The sequence below is a fragment of the Acanthamoeba castellanii genome (assembly GCF_000313135.1).
Source record: "Acanthamoeba castellanii str. Neff unplaced genomic scaffold scf7180000084645, whole genome shotgun sequence".
In the NCBI taxonomy this organism is placed as follows: domain Eukaryota; phylum Discosea; order Longamoebia; family Acanthamoebidae; genus Acanthamoeba; species Acanthamoeba castellanii.
The window spans coordinates 335,038-359,250 of NW_004457313.1; the positions used below are offsets into that span (position 1 = coordinate 335,038).

Here is a 24,213-nt window from a genome sequence, read left to right on the forward strand (position 1 = left end):
ACGCCGAAAGCGACATGTCGCCGATGCCAAGGGCTGTTCGGGTGACCTGCACCACTTGTACACTTCGATAAACCCGCACAGCCAGTTCGTTACTCCTCGCTTCATTCGCCTTATAAAAAAATGGCCACTTCGACTCGGCTTCGCGCCCTACTGCCGCACATGAAACACCCCATCGTCGCGGCCCCCATGGCCTTCGTTTCCGGCGCCGACCTGGCCGTCGCCGTCTCCCGTGCCCATGGCCTTGGCTTCATCGCTGGGGGTAAGCCCCACCACAAACCCTCTCTTTTCCACACATAACACCACACGCACTCACCACACCGCACGACGCAAATGAAGGATACGACTTGCCCAAGCTCGACGCAGAGCTGCACCGGGCTCGCTCCCTCTTGGGCGCCCCCGAGGGCCAGTCTCTGCCGATCGGTGTAGGGCTGTTCGCGTGGACGTCGGCCGCCGACCCTTCCCAGGCCCGCCAGCTGCTGAGCACCATCCTCACCCACCGCCCGTGCGCTCTGTGGCTGTTCGCCCCGGCCGTCCCCGGTGCCGACGGCTTCCGCCACTGGGTCGACGCCATCCACCAGTCATCGTCGGCCTCCTCTTCTTCGTCATCATTGTCACCGCAGCGGCCGGTGGTATTTGCCCAGGTGGCCAGCGTGCGTGAGGCCCTGGACGCGGCGGAAGCCGGGGTCGACGTGGTGGTGGCCCAGGGCGCCGACGCCGGCGGCCACGGGTCCAAGGCAGGCGCGGGCCTCATTTCGCTGGTGCCCGAGGTCCGCGACGCACTGCCGCCCGCCCTGCCGCTGCTCGCCGCCGGCGGGGTGATGGACGGCCGCGGCCTCGCCGCGGTATTGGCCCTAGGCGCCGACGGCGCGGCCCTGGGCACCCGGTTCCTGGCGTCACGCGAGGCCGCCGTGCAACCCGGCCTGCAGCGTGCCATCATCGAGGCCAGCGACGGCGGCCAGTCGACCGTGCGCACGCGGCTGTTCGACGAGATGCGCGGCACCACGAGCTGGCCGCCGGCCTACGACGGCCGCGCGCTTCGCAACGACACGGTGGCCGACTGGGAGCGCAGCGACGGCAGCGAGGCAGCGAGGGACGAGCTGCGGGCGGCCTACAGGCGGGCGGCGGACGCTGGCGACTACCGGCGGCTGGTGGTGTGGGCCGGCACGGGCGTAGGCCTGGCGCGGAAAGTCCAGCCCGCGGGCGAGATCGTTGCGGAGCTCGTGCGCGAGTGTGACCAAGTGGTTGGCCAGCTGCGCGAGCGGGTCGTAGGAATGTGATGGATGAACATACAAGCCCAACACCACAGAAAAGCCACCAACGGCGATTCATAAAAGGTCAAGGCAAATATTACCCGGATTGGCTGCCGTCCTGGTCAGTGGCACGTGGTGTTTGGCCACTTCGTCGCCGGCAGTTTCTGTCACCTCGCACAACGAGCAAAGAGAATGGAGCTGCGGTGGTGGGCTCTGCTGGCCTGTGTTTGTGCAGCTGTTGGCATCGCACACGCTCAGGTGGCTCCTTACTACGTCAGTACGGTGCCCCCTTCTTTTATTTTTATTCTTATTTAAAATAAAATAGAAACAATATTTTGCACAATATAGGATTAATTATACTTTATTATGTCGAACAATATTTATTGAATATGCCGAAAATAATTTTTAATTGCGTGCAGGCTATCAGATACACAGTTGGGATGACCTGGACGAGTGGCACCAGGCTCTGCGCAAGTCGCACGGCCTCTCCGGCGACAAGTGGTTCAAGATAGACCCGCACTTCATGCCGCCAGGTGCGCACCACCTGCCTGTGCTGACTCTTTGATGAAGTCGCAGAAGCTTCGTTTCCTCACTCACTCCGCCACCACCAGAGTTCTGCGCGTCGCAGTCGCGCGTGCCGCACGGCGACAGCAGGGGCTGCTTCGTGCTGTCCCACGACACACCCAGCGCGCAGGCGCAGTACAACTCCACACAGGACGTCGCGCTAATGCTTCAGGACCCCACTTTCCTGCCCTTCTTCACACAGGACCAGCGGTACCCGCGTGTGTGTGCGTGTGCGTGTGCGTGTGCGTGTGCACGGTGGTGCGTGTGTGCGGTGGTGCGTGCGGACATTGATCGGCTGTGTGTGGCGATGCAGAGTCTACATCGCGCTCTGCTTCAAGAACGCACCGACGATGTGCGACAACTCGACGGTGGCCCAAGCGTGGCTGTCCCTGGTCGACGAGTTCATGGCGCACCTGGCCAGCACCGTCCACAAGTACCGCCTCAACGTCGAGTTCGTACTCGACGGCGACGCCGCGCCCCTGCTCGAGAGGCCGTGCCTGTGGCAGCGGTGGCGCCCGCTCGCCTCAACCTGGATCGATCTGCCCTGGGAGGCGCTGTTCTACGCCAACCCCGAATTCGCCTACGACCGGTAAGCCCACTCCCACATGCACCACTCGACTATCACTCAATCGTTGGTTGGTGTGTGTGTGTGTGTGTGTGTCGTGTGTGTGTGTGTGTGTGTTGTGTTGGTGGGTATGTGGTGCGCAGGTTTCAGGTGCTGAACCTGCCGGTGTCGCCAATCTACGAGCCGGGGATCAACTTCGACGTGCTGTCCTACGTAGGCTACGGTCGCTTCGCCGCCAGCAAGTACCCCTTTCTCTGCTGGGAGCCCTCCGATCAGGCCATCCTCACCTCCGTACGCACTCTCAACCGCACGACACGCACCACCGCACACGACACACAACATGCGCACATGACACGACGCACGGTAAGCGCAAAGCGCTCATGAATGGGCGGCGCGTGAAGGTGGTGAACACGTACATAGGGGGCAAGATCATCCGCCCCGAGGGATTCCGCTTCGCCATCAACATCGACCCGGTGCAGTTCCTCGTCTACTCCTCGCCCTTCAGCCGAACGGCGCTCAACCACCCCTTGCCCCGCTCCAACAGGTGCCGCCTCCCTCCCAGCCTCCATGCATCGTCCAACTTCGTAAATGTGGGGGCGGAGGCATTGACGCCAACAATCGTCCTGTGCGGCAGCGCTTTGGCTCTGACGCCGCCCGAGGCTCCGCGTGTCGTCGACGCAAACCCGCACATAGTGGCCATTCCCTCTGCTTCTGGTATTGACACAACACACACGCCACACACACGCCACACACGCCACACACACGCCACACACACACACACACACGCACAAGCACAAACCGCCGCACACGCACAGCTGATTCTCGGAAGCAGGTGATGTTGGCTTCCACTCGCTCGTGTTCTCGGAGACTGCGCTGGGTCAGAGCTACCAGCTGTTCAGCCACCCGGCGGCGTTCGCCGAGCCCCGGCTGCGCGCCGAGGGGCGCCTCCCCTCGGGGCTCCTTGGGCCGGCCCTCGCCTCCGCTTCCTCCGCCGCCGCTGCCTCGGCTGCCAACGCATCGGCGCTGGTCCTGGTCGCCGACGCGGCCGACCGGTTCGCCTTCTTCGCGGCCTCCGTCGGCTCGCCGACGCTGGGCCTCCTCGCCAACGGCAGCTTCGCCGCGAATGGAAGCACCACCACCTTCGCGGCGGCCCTCGCCCCGCTCGGGGGACAGTCGACGACGTTCATCGTCGCGCGGGCCTACGCGTCGAGCGCGTGTGCGCTGGGGCTCGAGGCGCTGGTGGCTGACAGCTCGCGGCTGGACCACCTGAAGCCCTACGGGTCCGGCGTGTGCGTGGTCGGGCGCGGGGCGGTCACCTCGGCCAGCGTGGCCGTGCTACCGGCCAACGCCACTTCCGCTTCTTACTGCGGCGCGGCCGCCGTTGCAGTCGGGGTGCTCGCCTTCGCCACGGCCGACAAACAAATCTCGCACGCCGCCCTGTGCCTCTCGTCAGGTCCGCCATCTCCACCTCTTCGTTCTTTTCTTCCCCCCCCCCAATTCGCTCTTCGTTCTTTGCTGTCGTGTGTGTTGACTCCTCCGGCAGGCGGTAGGTTGGCTATTGTGGGGCCGGTGGTCGTGGACGTGGGCAGCTCACCGTCCGTCTCGCTCGGGCTCCAGAACGGTCGCCCAGTCGTGTACGCCAAACCCATTTTTTTGCGTGTGCGTGTGTGCGTGTGCGGTGTGCGCGTGTGCGGCACACAATGACAATAATTGGGTTTAACTAATAGGCTGGAGGTGCACGGGGAGGGCTACTGCTACAACTCCGAGACCAAGAACAAACGGCCCTTCCCGCGCGTATGCGCCTCGACGCCCTCCTCGACGCCGCTCACGCTCGTCTACAACTACGGCACCCTCGACGCCTGGTTCGCGCACCTCGTGGCCCAAAAGTACACACCAGCCCACAATCTTGTGTGTGTCGTGTGCCGCGTGTGCCGCGTGTGCTGCGTGCCAACCAGGTGTGGTGACCACCACCAGGGCGGGCTCTGTGGCCTGGATCACCAGCTGCGACCGAGGGATCACCCACGGGGTCTACGACATGGGCTCATCGCCCTCCGCCACCCTCTTCAACTCGGGTAAGTACGCCGCACCACGCGCACACGCAAATGAATTACATGTTGACAATTGAATAATGATTGGTCGCTGTCGCAGGGCCGCTGCTGGGGCTGGTCGAGGTGCACGAGGGCCTGGCGGCGGACGTCACCAGCGAGTGCGGCGCCGCGGTGGCCCAAGATGGGCTGCTCGTCATGGACGCCTGGCCGGCCTTCCCGCTCTAGTCGGGCCGGACCCCGCCGCCGCCGCTGTCGGCCGCCACCGAGAGGGCCTGGACGAGGGCGCAGAGGTGGGCGTTGAGGCCGGTGGCGACGCCCAGCCGGCGGCCCTCGCGTGCGATGTGGCCGTTGATGAACTCGATCTCGGTGGGCCGCCGGCGCTCCACGTCGCGAAGCATGGACGACCGGTTGTGTGCGGTGGCGGTCGCCACCTGCTGCACGTAGCCAAACACGCGCCGACGCACCTCGTCCCACGCTTGCGCCTCGTCTCCCTTCCCCTCTGTCCACACACGCGCGGGCGACTCAGCCGTGCGTGTCGTGTGCTGTGCGTGTCGTGCCGTGTCGTACAGCGTGGTGTGTGCGGTACCGAAAAGGGTGGGTAGGTGGACTTGGCTGGCGCGGGCGACGGCGACGCCTTCGTCGACCACTTCGGCGGCGAGGGCGAGCAGGTGCGGGTTGGTCAACAGCTGCCCGTTGGGGATGCGGAAGAGGGCGGTGAGCGGGTTGATCGCGGCGTTGACCATCAGCTTCATCCACGCCCGCTTGTCGATGTCCTCCGTCACCGCCACCTCCAGTCCCGCCTGCACCTCAACACATCAACCATTGTTCGTCACGACACACGACACACACACACCACACACCACACACGCACACGACCGCACACTACACTACACTACACGCGTACCTGCGCCAGACGGTCTCGCATGTGGTTCATCAGGCGGTGCTGCGGCAAGAACGTGTTGCCCGTCCCGGTGTGCCTGACCTCGCCTGCCACACATAAAGAACAGTAATTATCATTGATTTATTATAATTATGTTATAATTAATTACTATTATTTAATATTTATCTCATGAATTAGGTACCGGGCTGGGTCAGGAGGGCGCCGACGTCGGTGATGCCCTGCAGCACGACCGGGACCGCGCCTGGGCCACTCCCGGTCTGGGTCGGCTGCAGGCTCGCCTGGAGGACCTCGCGGTTGCCCATCCCGTTCTGAAGGGTGAGGACCACGCCGCCGTCGGGGCGCACCAGCCCCGCGAGCGGGATGCTGTGGGCGGTGGCCCGCGTGTCGTAGCTCTTGGTGAGGAACACCAGCACGTCGGCCTCCCGGGCCTGGGCCTTCACCTGGGCCGCGTCCGCGAATGCTTCGATCTTGTGCGTCGCTCGCGTCTCCTCCTGCCACACGCGCGCGAGTGCCTGAGCACTCACCCCATATGACACACACACCACACACACGGCACACACCTGATGTCGTGTGGCGTCGACCAGGCGTAGGCCGCCCGCCCGCTGGATGGCGTCCCGCTGGGCCTCCGATCGCACCAAAGCCCACACATCGCACCCTGGTGCCAGGGTGGTGAGGGGCTGGCGGTGAAAGAGGGAGGGGCTGGAGCAGAGTTGAGGTACCGGCAGAGGCGAGCTTGGCGGCGAAGAGAGAGCCGAGGGCACCCAGCCCCACCACCCCCACCCGGAGCTTCTGTGCCGCCGGGCCCCCGCCGTACGACCGCCGCTGGTGCTGCATAAAGAAAGATAAATATAAATATATTTATTCAAAAAGAATTGCCTAGGCGAGGTAAAAGAAATATATAGTTTTTCTCTTTATTTTTAATCCCTATTTTGATATTCCTGAAAAGGCCATTTTGTTGCGTATTTGGTACAGCGGAAGGAAAGAGCACTCTATGACGAAGAAGAAGGTGAGGAGGAGAGGCTGCGGAGGGTGGACGTTGACTGCTGTCGCTCGGTCGTCGGCGAGGCGGGAACGGGCGAGGCCGGCGTCCAGGCTGGGCTGCCGCTGGGGCTCGGAGTCGTGGCGAGCGAGGCGCCGCCGTCGCCGGCGACGCTGGAATTGGTGAAGGTGCGCAGGCGAACGGCGGGCGAGACGGAGATGCGGTTGGCCATGGCGTTGGTGATGTCCCGCATCCACTCCATCTTCTCCTCGAACTCGGGGCACGAGAAGCGGAGGCTGACCGTGCTCCCCTTCTCCGTCGTCGCCACAATCTCGAACGTCGAGTCCGACCCTGCACACACGCACCACCGCACACGCCACCGTACACGCAGGTAAGGGAGCGCACACGCACACGCGCAGTGATGAGGGCGTACCCTTGAGTTCGGCCACGTCCTGGAGCTGGATGTCCTTGGTGAAGAGCAGGCGCTTGTAGCTGTAGCCCTCCTTCTTCTTCTTGGCCACCAGCAGGAGGTCGTTGAACAGGAAGCAGAACCTACGTCGCACAGCAGCCCGGCGGCAGCAGCAGAAGAGTTGATTAAACCACCAGAACTGATGGGTGTTGTCGCGCTGACGCTCGGGGCCTGGCTCCGTACCTTGCCCTGGCCTTCTTATCGTTGCCGGTGAGCAGCGAGAGCTTGCCCTCGCGCACGAACCGGCGATGAGGAGCAAACAGTTTCTGTGTTGCGTGTGCGTGTGCGTGTGCGTGTGCATGTGCATGTGCATGTGCGTGTGCATGTGCGTGTGCGTGTGCGTGTGCGTGTGCGTGTGCGTGTGCGTGTGCGTGTGCGTGTGCGTGTGCGTGTGCGGTAATAGGAAAGCGTTGAGCCCTCAAACGCGCGACGCGAAAGAAGACAAATAACTAAAGAAAGACGATAGAGCGGATGGACGTGCCACAGGCAGCTTGCCGCTGATGGACTGCTGGATGGTGAGCACCTTGGTGCTGTTCTCCACCTCTCTCTTGTAGTCGTTGACCTTATCGGCCAGCTGCTTCACCTTGGCCAGACTCTGTAATCCATGCGCGCGCGAGCACGTGGTGAGTCTTGGCGAAGAAGCACACACGACGACACACGCCACACAGCACATGACACACGGCGGGCAGCTGGACCTCCAGCGTGGGTTGGAAGTCGGGGTGAGTCGTGGGCGTGGACCGGGCCAGCTCCTAAAAGAACAGGCCTGTGTGAGCGCAACGCGCGCTGACGGTGGGAACGGGCAAGAGCAGGGGGGGAGGGAGGCGTACCTGGAGCAGCATGACGTATCGGGGGATGCGCTGGATGGGAATGATGAGGAGGTCGGTGAGGACGAGCCCGCGGGCGTCCTTCAGCCGCTTGGCATTCTGCAGGGGCGGTAGTGGAGGGAGGACCAGCGTGTGTCAACCCACACAGTGACGATGTGGCGGTGTGGTGCGGCGAGAGGTGAGGGGGTGTTTGTCACGAACGTTTTGGAAGGCGACGAAGGCCGAGTTGGTCATGTATCGATCGATGGTGTCCATGGCGTTGGTGTAGCTGCTGATGTACGGGTTGTAGGCCTTCAGGTACACGGTCTGTGGGGCGCCAATGTGGTCACCAACATAACATAACATCAGTTGCACGAATCGAAGCAGGCCACGCAACGGGAGCCAGGGGTGAAGGCGAAGGCCAAGGCAAAGGCAAAGATGAAGATGATGATAAAACGTTACCATCTCGGAGAAGATGTCGGCCAACGTTTGGGCATCGCTCCACTGGGCAACGCGCTGCTCCAACGTCTGGCATGCAGACGAGTTAGCCAAGCCAAGCGTGAGTAGGAGCGGTGCGTGCTGCAGCAGAAACTGCACAAAGAATTGTGCACACATACCTTGAGCAGGGCAGAGTTGTACTGGTAGATCACTTCAATGCCGCCAAAGATGTTCTTAATGTCGGCGGGCGTGATGATCTCCTTCTTGTTGTCGACCGCGAGTCTCAGCGGGTTGAGGTATTGCTGCGCGGGCATGCCCACCCACACGTTAATCAGCCATCACCGCTCGCCCGCGGACTACCGATAGGGCGCCCTGCCAACAACTGCGTAACGTACCTGCACGATGAGCCCGAGCTGGTAGACGTACGAACGCTCCGTCTCTACCAGCTCCTGGGCCACTCGAGCGCGCTTGGCCAGCTTTTGCTCTGGGTTTGGTTTGGTTTGGTTTGGTTTGGTTTGGTTTGGTTTGGTTTGGTTTGGTTTGGTTTGGTTTGGTTTGGTTTGGTTTGGTTTGGTTTGGTTTGGCAAAATCTTGGGGCAAAGAGAGGGGTACGCACTGACTTCCTCCTCCGTCTCCACAGACTTTGGGGTGAACTGCTTCTGCAGATTCTCGAGCATGATCCTCGTCTCCGCTTCGGCCTGCGCCACCACGAGCCGACAAACGATCACAGTTTATACAGGTCGCAGAGAAAAAATGTTCTCTCTTCTCTCTCCCTCTCTCTTATCTCTTCTCTCTCTCTCTCTCTCACGCACACGCACACGCACACGCACACGCACACGCACACGCTACCTTATTGACACTCTCGGCCACGGAGGAGTACTTGGTGATGGCTTCCGCCTCCTTGGCGTCGCTCGACTCCTTAGACTCGGAGCGAGCCGAGCCCATGCGCTTTCTGTTGGATCCGCCCATGATGCTGATCCTGCGCAGAGAGCAACGCAAGTCAGCTCACGAGTTCCTCAAAGTAGAGCGGTGCGCACAAAGGCGCGTAGTACGCACCTTGTCGCGGAACTCGTCCTTCGTGAGGCCAACCGTCTGCCGCCGGACCTTGGCCAACTTGCTCTTGGCCTTTTCCGCTTGCTTCGTGTCCTTGACACCTAAACGCGAGGGAAAGTGCCACGGTTGGGGGAGGGTCGCACACAGCCGCTCGCTGCATTCTCGACACTCGCGCCCACCACCTCACACACGCACGCACGCGCGGGACTTGATGATGTACCTTCATTTGAAAGTGCCCGCGAATGTCGCTTGTCCGCTCGGCTGCGCGTAGTGAGCGGTTGAGTATATTCAACCGGCATGCAGGACACAGAAGAGAGGAAGGGGGGGGAAGACTACTCTACCTTACGGGCTGCTGCACGGCAGCAAGGAGGAAGTAGCCCGCGGCTCCCACCGCGCTCTCGTCGCGCCGAAGCTTGCCCGCACACCAGAGCGTGTTCACCTGTTCCACGACCTCGATCACGTCACCCTGTGCGCGCACATATATGTACGGGTCAGTTCTCTCCGACACACCAACGGACGGTGTTGCGTGGGTGCGCGCCGTGTGTGGTGTGTGTTCCTAACCTTCATGAAGGCCAGCTCGGCTTCGTGCAAGTCGGCGCCTTGGTTGTCCATGAGCGCGGTGACGAGGTCGCCCTTCTTGAGGACCGGCTTGCGCGGCTCCTTCCTGGGCTCCTTCTCCTTGCCCGGCTTGACGCCCGAGCCCGAGGCGCTTTCGCCGTCGGAGCTCGACTCATCGTCGCTGCTGCTGAACTCGTCGTCGGTGGTCGACATCGAATGGGTCATGGCCGCCATGTTGTGCCGCACCTTCTGCAGGGCGTCGTGGATGGCCTTCTTCGCAACCTTGAATTCGCCTGCAGTCCGCGAAACATCAGGCGTGTGGTTGTGTCGTGTGTCGTGTGTGGTGTGTGTGTGTGTTACTTCGCGTGCGACTGGTGCGTACCGATCTCATCGGACGATTTGCCTTCGGCCTCCTTGACCTGGGCAGCAGCTGCGCTGAGCTGTTCGCGCAGCTCCTGGAGCTCCTTCTGGAAGCCGGCCGTGACGCGCTCCTCGTCGGCTTGCTTGGTGGCCAGCCACCGCTGCTCGGCGGCATCGACCGCCTCCTGCACCGCGCGGGCCACGTGTTCGTCGGAAGCGCTGGCACTCACCGGGGCAGCAGCGGCGGCGGTGGCCCTCTGCTGTTCCAGCTCTTCGTCGCGCTGCTTGAGCGTGAGCTCGAGCTGCCCGTTGCGCTCGTCCTTCTGCCGAATGACGTCATCGCGCTCTCGCACTTCGCTCTCCCGTTGCTGTCGCTCGTCGTCGGCGCGCTTCAGCGCCTCCTCCCTCTCGCGCGTCAGCGCCGCGATGCGCTCGCGGGCTTGCTCGGCCTCGGCCGACTCCTTCTGCCGCGCCTCCTCCAGCGCCTTCGCCGTTCGCTCCTTGTCCTCTTCGCTGGCGCGCTTGGCCGCCTCGGCCTCGTCAGCCCGCCGCTGCAGTTGCTGCCGCTCGGCCTCGGCGCGCTGGTGCTCCTGCTCCGCGCTAGCGCTGAACTCGTCGCGCGCTGCCTGCACGCGCGCCAGCTCGTCAATCTTCTCTCGGAGCTGGTCCTCTGCGCGCTGCTTGGCTCCCTCGGCCTCCACGAGCGCGCGGGCGTGCTGCTCCGCGGCCTCGGCCGCCAGTCGCCCGCTGTCGTCGAGCTGCGCCTGCAGCTGCTGCGCCTCGCCGTTCCTCTCCTGCGAATGGCGCTCGATCTGCTCCTCGAGTCCACGGATGACCAAGCGCAGCTCCTCCACCTGGTCCGCGGCGCGCTTGGCCGCCTCCTCTTCGCTCGCTCGCCGCTGGCTCTCCTTCTCTTCGGTTTCGGCGCGCAGCGCGGCGAGAGCGGCATCGGCCTCCTGCTTGCCCTCCACGGCACTCTTAACTGCGCTGGTCGCCTCTTCGGCTTCCCGTCGCGCCTGGTCGAGCTTCGCCTCCTGCTCCCTCCGCACGCTCTCCAGCTCGCCCTGAGCTTCTCCGCCTCCTGCGCGGCCGCCTCCAGCTCCTCGCTCCTCGCGCGAACCGCCGCGTCCGCTGCCTGCTTCTCTTCGCGGAGCTGCGCGAGCTCGGCTTGCGACTGGCCGGCGTGCTCGCCGGCGCGGCTGGCGAGCTCCTCCTTCTCTTTGCTGAGCGCCTCGAGCTCGCGCTCAGCTGCGTTCTTGGCCTCGATCGCAGCTTCGGCTTCCTTGCGCGCCAGTTCGGCTTCGGCCTCCTTCTCCTGCCTCGCGCTGTCGGCGTCGGCCTTTTCGGATTGGAGTCGCTCGAGCTCTTCGCTCTTTCTTTCGCTTTCGCTCGACGCTTCATTCTTTTCCTCCCTTAGCCTCTGCGCTTCGCGCTTGACCGCATCCAGCTCCTCAGCGCTTTGCCGTTGGGCGGCCTCCAGATCGTCGGCCTTGGCCTTCAGCGCCTGGGCCAGCTCTTCCTCGCGGCGTGCCTTCTCCTCTTCGAGTCCGGCCACGCGCGCCTCGTACTCCTTCTTCTGCGCCTCAAGATCGGCCTCGGCCGTTCGCCTGGCCTCCTCGGCGCGCTCCCTCTCCTCGTGCGCCTTGGCCGCCTCGGCTTCCCTGGCTCGTAGCTGCTCCTCGGCCCGCTCCCTCTCCTCTCTGGCCTTCTCTGCGGCCTCTTCGGTGAGCTTCTGCTGCTGTTGCTCTGCTTCGGCTTTCTCGGCTTCGAGCTGCGCCAGGCGGGCGTGCAGCGCCTTGGCCTCGTCGGCGTGTCGGTCGGCCTGCTCGTCCCTCTCCCGCTGCAGCACGGTGAGGTCGGCCTCGAGCTTGCTCCTTTCGTCGTCGGCCCTCTCCCTCTCGTGCTTCGCGCGCTCGAGCTCGTCGTCGCTCTGTCGCTTCTCGTCACGCAGCTGCCGGAGCTGCTCGTGCAGGGCGTCGAGCTCGCTCTGCCGCTCGGCTGACACCGAGTCGCTCCGCTTGCGCCGCTCGCGCAGGGCCTCGGCCTCCTGCTCGAGCCGGGCCACCTCCTCCTTAAGCACCTCCGCGCGCTCTGCCTCCTTCGCGCGCTCCTGCTCGTCGCGCTTGCGCCGCGCCCTAAACTCCTCGACGACGCCCTCCAGGCGCTTCACCTCCTCGTGGGCTAGCGTCAGCTGCTCCTCGCGGAGCGTCAGCTCCTCCTCGCGCTTCTGCCAGTCCGCTGCCAGCGCCGTGAGCTCCTCGGCGTACTTGGACACCTCCTCGCGGGCCACGTCCAGCATGCTGGCCAGATCGTTCCGCTCCTCGTACAGCGAGGCCGCCTGGGCCTCCTTCCGCTTGAGCGCGTTCTCTGCCTGGGCCGACGCACCCTCCGCGTTCTGCTTGTCCTGCTCGAGCGAGAGGTGGAGTGGTTAGGGGAATGCGGGGTTGGTTGCAGCCGGGATGGTGGCGTGGTGGTACCTGCTGCAGGTCGCGATTGAGGGCGCGCAACTGGTCCAGCTCGGCGGCCTGGGCGGCCAGGCGTGCCTCGAGCGCTTGCAGCTGCTCGTCTTTGCTGGCGTGCTGACCCTGCCCCTGCTCCCGCTCGGCGTCGAGCGCCTGCTGGAGCCTGCTCACCTGGTCCCTGTGCGCGGCTTCGACCTGGCCCAGTCGCTCCCGCTCGGCGTCGAGCGCCTGCTGGAGCCTGCTCACCTCGTCCTTGTGCGCGCCTTCCACCTGACCGAGTCGCTCGCGCTCGGCGTCGACGGCCTGCTGGAGCGCCTGCTGGAGCCTGCTCGCCTCGTCCTTGTGCGCACCTTCGACCTGGCTGAGTCGCTCCCGTTCGGCGTCGAGCGCTCGCTGGAGCTGCAGCACCTCGTCCTTGTGCTCGGCCTCCACCTGACCCAGTCGCTCCCGCGCGGCGTCGAGCTCTCGCTGGAGCTGGAGCACCTGGTCCCCGTGTGCAGCGTCCGCCTGAGCATTGAGGCGCTCGCGCTCGGCGTCGACGGCCTGCTTGAGCCTGAGCACCTCGTCCTTGTGGGCCGCGTCGGCCTGGGCGCGCTTCTCCTCGCCCTTGGCCTTGTCCTCTTCGACTTTCTTCTTGAGCTCCTGCAGCTGGGCGCGTAGCGCTTCCTTTTCCTTCTCCGCCTTCTGCTTGACGTTGCGCACCTCCTCGTCTTTGGCGGCAGCGCTCTTCTTCTTCAGCTGCTGCTCGAGTGCCGCCTGCTCCTTCTCCTTCTTGAGCTGCTGCTGCTTGGCCTTCTCGGCGGCCTTGGCTTCATCTTCGCAACGCTTGTTCAACTTGCTGATCTCGGTCGATTGGGAGGCGAGGAGCTTGCAGGCCTCATCGATTTCGGCCTGCTTGCTCTTCATCTTCTCGAGCAGCTCACGCTTCTCCTCGGTGAATCGATCGACCTTCTTGTGTAGTGCCGTCATTTCATCGAGTAATTTGGGATCGGTGGTGTTCGTCTTCTTGCGAAAGTACCCCAGCCAGACGTTGGCCAGTAGGGAGATGGCCAGCAGCACCTGCTGCACGAGAGACGCCCACATGATTGTCCCTCGTTGACTACGCGGCAGATGGAGATGGAGACGTTGAAGATTGAAGAGCAGTGACGATGTTGCAGTGACAGGAGCAGAAGAAGAGGCAGAAGGGCCTCTCCGAACAAGAGAGACGAATCGATCCAAACCTCTCGCCCACTACTGTCACTCTCTTTAGTTATGGCAACGCCACAACTCTTGTTCGGCCTGGCTGGGAAATGAGTTGGAGTTCGTAAGGGTTGTCGCTTGCGCGCTGCGTGGTGTCCCCTCGCCCAACAAGCTATGCGACGCAGGCAAACAAAAATTAATCTCAAATATATATGAAAACGATTAGCAAAATAGCAAATAATTTGGATGTCGAATTCTGTGCTAGTTTTCTTTTATTTCTTTGATGCCCTAATCGGTCCTTGGCACCATTAAATAATTCCCTTTTTCGTCCTTGGCACTTAGCGAGGATTGGCATGGGCAATAAATAAAAGGTTTTAATATTACAACTACTGCTGTGGGCGCAGGGTCATGACCTCGCCGCTCTTGTCGGTGAGTAGGTGCGATATGAAGATCTCGACCGACTCTGGGCTCATTTCTCTGTCCGTCTGGTGGCCCGTCGTCGGCTGTGGCCAGGAAGGATGCGTGGTCGAGGCAGTTGTGACGAAGGATGGCGGCTGGTGCTGGGCGATCGGATAGGGAGGATAGGAGAACTGCTGGTGCTGTTGGTGCTGATGTGAATGATGTTGATGTTGGTGGTGATATTGGTGGTGGTGTTGATGCTGGTGGCCGTGTTGGTAGTGCTGCTGCTGCTGGCCGGGCAGGAATGCCGACGCCTGGTTCGCCGACGCGGTCGACGATGCGTGGAGGAGTTGTGGCGCGGGCGCGTAGGCGTACGAAGCCGGCGTGGGCATCGAGAAGGTGGAGGTCGTCGTGTGGCCGTGGGCGAGCAGGAGGCTGGTCATGGTCTGCGAGTGTATGGGCAAGTTGCGGCTGGCCTCGAACGGCGAAGGCTCCGCGGGCGCAGCCGCGCTCTCATGCGCTGGGTAGTGGGCCGGGAACGTGTGTGCGTGGTGTGCGTGGGCGTAGGCCGGGACGATCGCGGGCGGAGCGGCAGCAACGGCGTGGGGAGCGATCTGCTCCCTGTCCACCGTGGACACCGCCATCATCGGGGTGGGCGGGTGCCGTCGGGCCGGCTTCTCCTCGGTCTCGGCCTCGGCCTCCTCCCTGGGCTCGGCCTTGACGAAGTCGGCCAGGGCCGTCGACGACGCGGGCTGGTAGGAGAAGAACATCTCGGCCGACGATGACGTCAGCGACGGCGGCGCCTCCGACCCGAGCTCCGACGAGTCGTCGAGCCGCCGCTTGGTCGCCGGGCCGAAGGGCGGCAGGCCGGCCGACGTGCCGGCGAGCAGCGGAAAGGCCGACGACGAGTGCAGCATCGACGACACCCTGATGACGCTCGACGCCGAGAGGTCGATGTCGCCGCCGCCCAGGCTCAACCCAGTCGTGCTGGTGGCGAGGCTGGTCGGCACCGGGGCTCGCTCGGACGGGGTGTGGCACACGGGCGTGTCGGTGCTCGACTGGAGGTCCTTGTCCTCCTCGTGCTTGCTCTCGGCGGCGGGCTTGCTGGTCGTGTCGGGCAGCGATGGCGACGCGTAGCAAGACGAAGAAGATGAAGATTCGTCCTCGCTGTCGCTCCAAATGCTGGTCGCCCCGGCGCTCGGGGTGCCCCCGTCTATTTCATCTTCCTCCGCTGCTTGTACCATCGAGGAAGGTTGTTGTTCTACATAGTCACCATCTTCTTCGTCGTCGTCGTGCTCCTCCTCCTCTTCCTCGCCGCGTCGCGATCTTCTCTTCTTCTTCTCGTTCGTGTCTACCTCCTTCTCTTCGTCGTCGTCTGACAGATGCGCCTTTTTCTGGGCGGCGGATGTGCTTCGCTTTCGCTTTTTGGGCGGGCCTCGACTGCGACCGGAACATCTCGCCGAGGCAGCCTTCGATCTTTGTGCGGTGCCGCTGCCACCGTCCTCGCTACCGCCGTCCTCGCTGCAGCAGTCGTCGTCGTCGGTGGCCACGGCGGTGGCCGACAGCGCAGGGCCAGCTCCGATGGCGAGCGGGGAGTCCTGGCGGTAGGCCACATCGCAGTAGTGCCACTTCTTGGCCTTGACCCGGCGCACCAGGCGGCGCACCTGGACATGCGGGAATATGGTCTTGAAGATTTTGCCGAAGGTGGCATCGTTGGTCGTCTGGTAGTTGTGGGCACGGCAGAAGGCGACGTAGGCGTCGAAGATGTCCCGCTTGGCCACGCATCCGCCCTTTTTGTCCTCGAAGTTGGCCTCGATCCTGGTTTGGACCCCAGCAGGAGCAGGGAGGAGTTAGTGGAACTGGGTGGATCAGCTGAGCTGGTGGCGAAAGGAGTTGTTGGGCAAAGAAGAGGCGCTGAACAAAAAAAAGCGAACGGGAAAGAACGAAGAGTTCACGACGCACCACTCCTTCACTTTGGGCAGGGCCTCCGAGCGCTTGAGCATGGCGGGCAGGAGATGGCGGCAAGGCAAAGCAAACGTTCGTCTTTGTGTGGGTGAAATATTCCTGTTCTGCTCGTCCTCGAGTACCGCATAATTTGCTCTTCTTCGTGGCGGCCAGTTAATTCCCCCCAGTATCACCCCATCGCAGCCTCATATCTCCTCAATTTCCCCCCAAATCAATGAACGGGCGAAGCTGGGTAAATTCCCTGTTTCACTGCAATTGCGGTCAAGAAATTTCTCCCCTGCCACCGTGACCCCAAAATCTCTGCTTAGAGCTTTGCGCAGTAATTGCCACGTCATCATGCCCGCGGGAGTGGCGGCGCGTCTCAGCTTTCCTTATTCCCATTTCTCATCCACCAATGAAGTTTTCTTTTCTTTTCTTTTCGGAGTACATGCCACGTCATCCGCTCTCTTAGTACGCTTCATAACTTAAATATTGCCGAGGGAGAATGGCAACAATTTACAACCGGAACTTCAGCAGACCCCCTTTCCTACTTGGCTTGTTCCTGGCACGGGCACCAGTAATTCCGGCAAAGGAACAGGGCACAGACGCACCATCGGTTTTTTTCATTCGGCACGAGACCCCACACCAACTCCATCTTCCCACCTACCGCCACACGGCCGAGATGGATGCTAGTGCGCGCGGCAGCGGAGCCGGGTCGTCGTCCACTGCCATCATCCTGTCCAGCCGGGAAGAAGCCGTTCCCCACGTCGTGTCTTGGTACCTCGTCTCTCATCTATCATCCCCCCCTCTCCTCCGCGCAATATAAGGGGACGATAAAAAGACCCCTCCCCTTTCTTCGTGTTGTCCTACCCCGCTATGATTTATTTATTTTTTCATCTATCCTTTTTTCGGCCTGGAATTCTTCTGCTTTTATAGACAATTCCACCTTCCGCGCCATTTTTTTATTTTAGTTTTCTGTGCATCTGTCCTTTTGTGCCCGTCTGGTGGCCGGGGCGTTGTGACGTCGTGTGTCGTGTCGCGTGTGCCGTGTGGCTGATGGCTGACGCATCAACATTCCTCCTGTTCTGTGGTGGGTGGTGGCTCGCCACACAGGCTGGCACAGACCTACGGAGAGAAGGAGGGCGCGACGTTGCTTAAAAAGAACGTGTACCAGGCCTACGTGAACTTTTGCGGCGAGAACAACTTTGAATGCACCAACGCAGCGTCGTTCGGCAAGATCTTCAAGCGCGTGTTCCCGCGGGTCCAGATGGCGCGCTTGGTGGTGGACAAGGGCAAGAAGGGCTGGCACTACAGCGGCCTCACGGTCAAGCGAGGGCCGCAGGCCACCGCTGCCAACAGCGCCCACCACGGCCTCTCGGCCGACTCGTTGATCGGTAGCCACGAGGAGCAGACGGCCGGGCGGCGCAGGCGCAGGGAAAAGCGGCCGTCATCACCCAATCGGGGCTATCAGCAGACTTTCAGGGTCGACGACGGCAATCGGTCAGCCGCGGCATCCATCAACGACTCATCGAGCTACGTCGAACGCGGTCTGTCTGCGGCGCCTTCATCCACACAACAAATGGCGCTCAGCCTCATACTGTCGGCATCATCAGCGCCCGATGTCGACACTTCTTTCACTCACCCTACCTACCCACCACCACCGTACAACCGACCGGCTTCCTCGAACGTCGAATCCATCTTCCCTCCTCCCCACGGCTTCCACTCGGCCCCCTCCAATCGGCCTCTCTCGTCGGCGGTCGATTGGAGCAGCGCCACGCCAATCAATTGCGGCAAGCGAAAGCGCTCGACCGAGAGAAACGAAGTGTACCTCGCCGGCGGCGGTGGTGCCGGTCACCACGTCACCGACCTGCTGCCGGGCGAGTACGCCCCCGGGGAACGCCGGGCTTCGTACGCCGACTATGTGCCGCTAAGAGCCGACGTCGACGGCTTGAAGCGACCGAATAGCGGCCTGTGGCCGCTTGACACGGCGCCGTCTCCCGCCACCCCTGGCCCAATGTCGCCCGCAGTAGCGGGTCCCTCCTCCTACTCTCACTCCGCCGACAACAGGCAACGGCAGCACTCAACCGAGGCCCGCCGCTGCGGCGTGTGGAACTCCAATGCCCACCTCTACCTCATTGAAACCCTCCACCAGTACTGCCGCGTCTTTCGACAGGAGTCCTGGCCCGCCTTGTGCGTTGCCCCTCGTCTCCCCTTAATGGCGCGGTTGGCTCCGATCCGACGCTCGCTCGCTCACGTGCTATCTATGTCTCCTCTGTTGTGCAGTCCAATCAACCCGGCTTGCCTGAAGCTCAGCAACGTGCAGTATGTGGTGACTTCCGAAGACGGCGCTCTCGAGCGAAGCCCGCTCGCTCTCTGTACATATTTCGCGCTCGCCTGCGGTACATACACGCCCCGCCTCGCTTTGTCAAGGGGGTGCGATCAATTGCTCACCGATCGTCACACACGCATGTGCAGGCAGCATGGTGGTCGGCAACCTGCAGCGCTCACGAGAGTTTTGGGTCAAGTCAAGGTGCGCTTTCCTCTACGTCCCCCCTCTTGATCTGGCGGTGCACGAGCCAACAAAACAATGGAAACAATGGAATGTGCTGAAATGCAGGGAGCTGTTGGGGGAGCTGTTCGATTCGAACGACTACGACGTGGCGTGCGTGCTGCGACACAGCGCCAACCTGTCGCGCGTGCTGGATGAAAGCGAGGGTCGGATGGCCAAGGGCTTCTGCTACCTGACCATGAGCAAGCAGATCTGCGAGCGAATCGGGGCGGTGAACGACGAGAACTACGAGCTCACGCTTAAGATGATGAACGGCTACTACCGCGTGCCCGTCGAGGCTGAGATGGAGTACGCGCAGACGCAGCCCAAGTGGAACAAGAACTGGAAGGAGGGCAAGCTCTGCGTGTCACAGTACAAGTACGGCCGCGTCACCTCGGTCATCAATGACTCCCTCATGGAGTCTTTTCAGGGCATCACGGCTGCGATCTGCGGCGACTACTCCCCACACGGTGCCCACTCCATTCCTCATCGCGTGCTGTGTTGTGTGCGCGCGTGCGCCACCTCACTCTTGATGATTGAACAGAAAAGCGAAGAAAGCTGCAAGTCGAGCTGATCAAGCTGGAGCGGCTGGAGGAGGCGACGGATCGGGTCGACAGCCACTACGGCGGTGCAGGGCCTCGGCAGCTGCTGCAGATCATCCGCGCGCTCCTCCACTTCTTTCGCGCCGTGGCCTTGCGGCACATCGGCACCGAGCAGGAGGCGCTGGCTAGCAACGTCGCCTTCGTCGAATTCCTCACCAAGCGGCTGCACACGTCGTCCTTCTTCATCAGCTGGACCGAAGTGTCGTCCATGCTGCTCTTCACGCAGGAGATGCCGGGCCTCCTCTGCTCCCTGCTCGACGCCCAGCGACTGCCGCTCCTCCAGGCGCTCTTCCACACGCTCGAGCCGCTCATCAAGGACCTCGACTGGCTGCGCACCACCTACGAGAGCCTCCGGGCGGTGGTCGACCACTACTACGCCTCGCGCGGCCAGCAGCCGCCCGACGCGCTCCTCTCCTCGCCCCTGCCCTCGCCCATGACCCTCCCGCCACCGACGGTACCCCGAACCTCCACCGATCCGGCATCGACGCTCGCCTACCTGCCGCTCTCCTCTTCTTCCTTGTCCTCTTCGTGCTCTTCCTCCTCCTCGCCACCACTCCCCTCTTCCGCCTCTCCGCCCTCCCTCGCTCATCTCCTCGCCTTGTAAAGAAACTCTCATCTCGTGTGAATCTAAATACCTTCCAAGAATTGGATTGCATTTTCTATTTTAAATTCAATTACTTTACGAAACAAGTGGAGGACGCAGCTCTCTGCATCTAATTGATTGAGGCCTCGGGTTGAGGTGGCGGATCGCGGGCCATGTCGTCGTTGGGATTTCACAAGCAAATCTTTGCCGATTTGCTGGAGGAGGATGGACTGCTGGCGATGGGGAAAGGATTGGGGCTGGAGCGCATCGTGGCCAGCTTCGTGCGGCTCTACTGCGATCCCAAGCGGCTGGTGTTTGTCCTCAACGTGCGGCCGGGCAGCGACGACCACCTGCACCTCATGGAGGACCTGCGACTGCTCGATCCCTCGATGCAGCATCCGCCCCACACCGTCGCGGCCGAAGAATCTGCCGAGCAGAGGTACCCCCGTACTGCCAATGTGCTGGTGCCGCCTGGATGTTGACTTCTTCTTGTTGCCCTTGTGCTCTCCCCTCAGAGGGGTTCTGTACTTGCGAGGCGGAGTGCTGTTCATGTCGTCGCGCACGCTCGTCGTGGACCTGCTCACCAAGCGTGTGCCGACCCACCTCATCAGCGGGCTCCTCGTATGCCAGGCTCACAGGTATACGCTCACATCTCGTGTGTGCGAGTGTGGCCGGGGCACCTCCCTCAGTGGCGTTGCTGATGTTTTGCCACTACCTGGCGGTGGCCTGCAGGGTAACAGAAGCATCGACGACGGCCTTCATCCTGCGCCTCTTTCGCGAATCAAACAAGGTGCTGCCACTGTGCCACTGTGCCACTTGTGGCGCTCTCGCTGTTCTCTCAGCTGATCGTACGGCACGGGTGGTACATAGACCGGCTTCATCAAGGCCTTCACGGACTACCCTGAGGCCCTGGTCAGCGACTTCTCGCATGTTGAGCGTCTCATGCGCCACCTCTTCGTCACTCGCCTGTTTTTGTGGCCACGGTATCGAACCTACTCTCCCGTGTTGTCTTTGATGATGACGTGGTGGCAATGTGCTGGTGTGTGTCGCGTTGCTACAGGTTTCACATGACCGTGGGGGAGTCGCTCGAGCGGCACCAGCCCGAGGTCGTGGAGCTCCAGCAGCCCATGACGAAAGCCATGGAGCAGTTGCAGGAGGCCATCGTTCAGGTGATGGATGCGTGTCTTCAAGAGCTGAAGAAAACGAACCAGGTATGTTCACAGCGCTGTGCGCGTGCGTGCATGTGTCCATTTTCGCGGTGCGTTGCTGACCATGACCTGCGTGGTCAGCTGGACGTGGACGAGTTGACGGTGGAGAACGGGCTGTTCAAATCCTTTGACACCATCATCAAGAAGCAACTGGAGACGATCTGGCACCAGGTGGGTCCCAAGACCAAGCAGCTCATATCCGACCTGGGCACCCTTCGCAATCTGCTCACGTAAGTCTACCCTGCCGTCATCTTGTGCAGGCCTTATATGATTGAGTTTGACGATGTGTGTGTGGTGTGTCGTGTCGTGCCGTGTGTGATGCAGCTATCTGGTGACCTACGATTGTGTTACTTACAACCGGTACCTGGAGACGCTGCGTACGCACGAGTTCGGGCAGTACTCCATCTGGCTGTTCCTGCCCGCCGCCAACCGCATCTTCACCGTACGCGCTTCCCTTCACACTCACATGGAGGAAGCCTCTTGCTCACCGCCCTACCAGTTGGCCAGGAGCCGAGTGTACATCAGCAAAAAGGTCACCAGGAAGCGCAGAGCCGAAGCACCTCCACGAGTTGAAGTGGTACGCTCAGCCCCCAATGCGCTGTGTGTTGCGTGTGTTGCTGAGCTCCATAAACACACACACACACATGCGTGGAATGTTAAGATCGCGGATGAAAGCCCGGCGGTGGACAGCGAGACAAAGGCCGAAGCCGAGCAGGAGACCCACACAACGGCCGCAGAGGCGGAGATCCGATACGAGCTCGTCGAGGAGACCGTTCAGGTGCCCATCCTCGAGGAGAACCCCAAGTGGCACCTCCTGACGGAGGTGCTCAAGGAGATCGAAGAGGCGAGTGGTGGGTCGGGCGGCCAAACGCTGATCATGGTCAAGGACGAGCGCACCTGCATGCAGCTGCAGGAGTACCTCGCGGTCGGGGGCAAACGGATGTACGCATAACCCTCGCTCCTTTGTGCCGTGCACACCGCCGTCTCATTGATCGGTGTGTGTGGTGTGTGGTGTGTGGTGTGTGGTGTGTGGTGTGTGGTGTGTGGTGTGTGGTGTGTGTTGGCCAGGCTTGAGCGACTGTTCGACGCCGACTCTGTCAACAGGGCTTTCTATCGACGACCCACGGTCGCGGAGACGTTTCAGTTTAGTTACAGCAACAACAAGCGGAGTACGCATCTTATCAGCATGGATGGACTACTGTGCCAGTCCAGCTGCTGACGAAAACTCGGAACACACACACACACACACAGGGAAAGGCAAAGGGAAGGGACGCGGTGGCGGCAGTACACAACGTGTCACACTAAACTTGGCGCACGCTTCAGTCCCCGAGCTCACTGCCGTCAATCTCAGGTAGGCCTGCCCTGTTGCTTGCCAATTCGTTTCCGCGGCTCCTGACGCGGCGCGCGACACGCAGCTTGGCGGAGCAGCAAAAGAGCGCGATGGAAATAAAGGAGGGTGAGCCGGGCATGGAAGCAGAACTCGCCGCAGCCCAGCTGCCGCTGCCGAACCAGCAGTACGACCCACTCTGCCTTTACTCCAATCGGATAACGCGTTCAAACAAACAAACAAACAAACAAACAAGCAAACAACAGCAATTGACTTAAGGATTCACAACCACCAATTTATATTTTAGGTATTCGCTGTGGACGGACGACTTTATCTTCAACACCGACCAGATCGAGATACTGGCGGGTCCGCAGGTACTCATCCACCCGCTGGAAGGCGCCAACAGGCACCTCCTGCGCGACCTGCGGCCGACCTACGTGATCGTCTACGACGCCGACATGAAGTTCACTCGCGAAATTGAGGTGCTCCACGCCATCAAGTTCAGCTTTCCTGTACCCGGGCTGTTGCTAACACCACTTCACTACGCACACGTACTGCACACCCACCGCACACGCACACGCACACGCATCACCGCACGCGCGCGGCGCAGATGTACAAGGCGAGTAATCCGGGCATGCCGTTGCGTGTGTACTTCCTGACGTACGAGAACTCGGTCGAGGAGCAGCGCTACCTGTCGTCGGTGCGCAAGGAGAAGGAGGCCTTCGAACGACTCATTCACCAGAAAGCGGTACCGCGTTGTGTGTTGCGTCTTGCGTGCGCCGCATGCGTTACTGATGGTGGTGGTGTTGATGACGTGGCGTGACGTGACGCACTATCTGCAGACGATGACGGTGATCAAGGGCCAAGACGGCAAGCTTGAGTGGAAGGAGGAGGACCTCGGTCTCGGGGAGGAATCATACAACAGCCGCAAGGGACGCAAGATCCTCCCCAAGGAGAAGGGCAAGGTAGACCTACACGGCCGACACGGCAAAATCGCCAAAAGTGCTCCGTGACACACACGCGCGCGCGCACACACACACACGACACACACACACACACATGACACACGACACACACACAACACTCAAACACGGAATGTCAACTGCGGCATGTTAAGATATTGGTTGACTACCGCGAATTCCGGAGCACGGTCCCGTCGTTCCTCCACCAGAAAGGCTTCGAGGTACCCAACAGCGCCTGGTCGACCTGCTGTGCGTGCGTGCGTGCGCGTGTGCTGCGTGTTGCGTTCCGCTCAGGCCGCTGTGCGTCTGTGTGTGTGGTACTAGGTGGTGCCCTGCCATCTCGAGGTGGGCGACTACATTCTGACGCCCGACATATGCGTGGAGCGAAAGAGCATACCCGATCTCATCCAGTCCTTCCACTCCGGGCGACTGTACGCACATTCCCCGCATTCCGCCTCTAATGCGCACGCACGCACGCACTCTCCGCTCCGCTACGTAGTCTCACTCTAGCTCGTTTGTGCGCGTGACCAGCTACAACCAGACCGAGGCGATGATGCGGCGATTCAAGACCTATGCGCTGCTGATCGAATTCGACCCCGAAAAGCCGTTCTGCCTCATGGTATGCCCGTGCCCTCTCATTCATGGTTTCACACACTCTCACGACACGACCAACGACACGACCAACGACACGGCGGCCGATAAAGCCCGACTCGGATCTGGGCGAGGAGATTCGACCGGGCAGTCTCTCGTCGAAGCTGGCCGTCCTAACCCTCTCCTTCCCGCGCTTGCGGCTCATTTGGTGCCGCTCACCGCACGTCACCGCCGACATGTTTGATCTGCTCAAGGTCCCACTCCTCCTCCTCCTCCGCTCGATCATCGTTTTGGCGCTGACGTGTGCTCGTGCGCGCATCAACTACAACCACACCAGAGGGACAACCCTCAACCGGATCCGGCCACTGTGAATGCCTCGACAGGCGAGGGCGTCGAAGATCAGTCTGCCTTGGCGCCCAT

At 61.8% G+C, this 24,213-nt stretch overlaps 4 protein-coding genes and 3 pseudogenes across 4 annotated transcripts; 4 read left to right on the forward strand and 3 right to left on the reverse strand.

Annotated features, from left to right (window-relative positions):
* Positions 1 to 120: 120 nt before the first annotated feature.
* Positions 121 to 1,277, forward strand: ACA1_092410 (oxidoreductase, 2nitropropane dioxygenase subfamily protein; the record flags this gene model as incomplete). The annotated part of the gene is made up of 2 exons (XM_004334686.1): positions 121 to 259; positions 337 to 1,277. 2 exons carry the CDS (start codon positions 121 to 123, stop codon positions 1,275 to 1,277), a joined length of 1,080 nt encoding a protein of 359 aa, XP_004334734.1.
* Positions 1,278 to 1,442: 165 nt separating this feature from the next.
* ACA1_092420 (uncharacterized protein) lies at positions 1,443 to 4,728 on the forward strand (the record flags this gene model as incomplete). The annotated part of the gene is made up of 12 exons (XM_004334687.1): positions 1,443 to 1,475; positions 1,678 to 1,783; positions 1,862 to 2,024; positions 2,128 to 2,403; positions 2,523 to 2,670; positions 2,781 to 2,857; positions 2,924 to 3,045; positions 3,212 to 3,832; positions 3,923 to 4,013; positions 4,107 to 4,265; positions 4,354 to 4,451; positions 4,697 to 4,728. The coding sequence occupies 12 exons, from the start codon at positions 1,443 to 1,445 to the stop codon at positions 4,726 to 4,728; spliced, it is 1,926 nt and encodes a 641-aa protein (XP_004334735.1).
* Positions 4,649 to 6,162, reverse strand: ACA1_092430 (2-dehydropantoate 2-reductase subfamily protein; the record flags this gene model as incomplete). Its single annotated transcript, XM_004334688.1, has 6 exons — positions 4,649 to 4,926; positions 5,014 to 5,227; positions 5,332 to 5,414; positions 5,510 to 5,840; positions 5,889 to 5,983; positions 6,048 to 6,162. 6 exons carry the CDS (start codon positions 6,160 to 6,162, stop codon positions 4,649 to 4,651), a joined length of 1,116 nt encoding a protein of 371 aa, XP_004334736.1.
* Positions 6,163 to 6,317: 155 nt separating this feature from the next.
* Positions 6,318 to 13,533, reverse strand: ACA1_092440 (annotated as a pseudogene).
* A 482-nt stretch (positions 13,534 to 14,015) lies between these two features.
* On the reverse strand, positions 14,016 to 16,031 carry ACA1_092450 (annotated as a pseudogene).
* Positions 16,032 to 16,654: 623 nt separating this feature from the next.
* ACA1_092460 (uncharacterized protein) lies at positions 16,655 to 19,726 on the forward strand (the record flags this gene model as incomplete). Its single annotated transcript, XM_004334689.1, has 6 exons — positions 16,655 to 16,729; positions 17,096 to 18,162; positions 18,256 to 18,371; positions 18,448 to 18,502; positions 18,590 to 18,990; positions 19,065 to 19,726. 6 exons carry the CDS (start codon positions 16,655 to 16,657, stop codon positions 19,724 to 19,726), a joined length of 2,376 nt encoding a protein of 791 aa, XP_004334737.1.
* Positions 19,727 to 19,878: 152 nt separating this feature from the next.
* On the forward strand, positions 19,879 to 24,164 carry ACA1_092470 (annotated as a pseudogene).
* Positions 24,165 to 24,213: the final 49 nt, after the last annotated feature.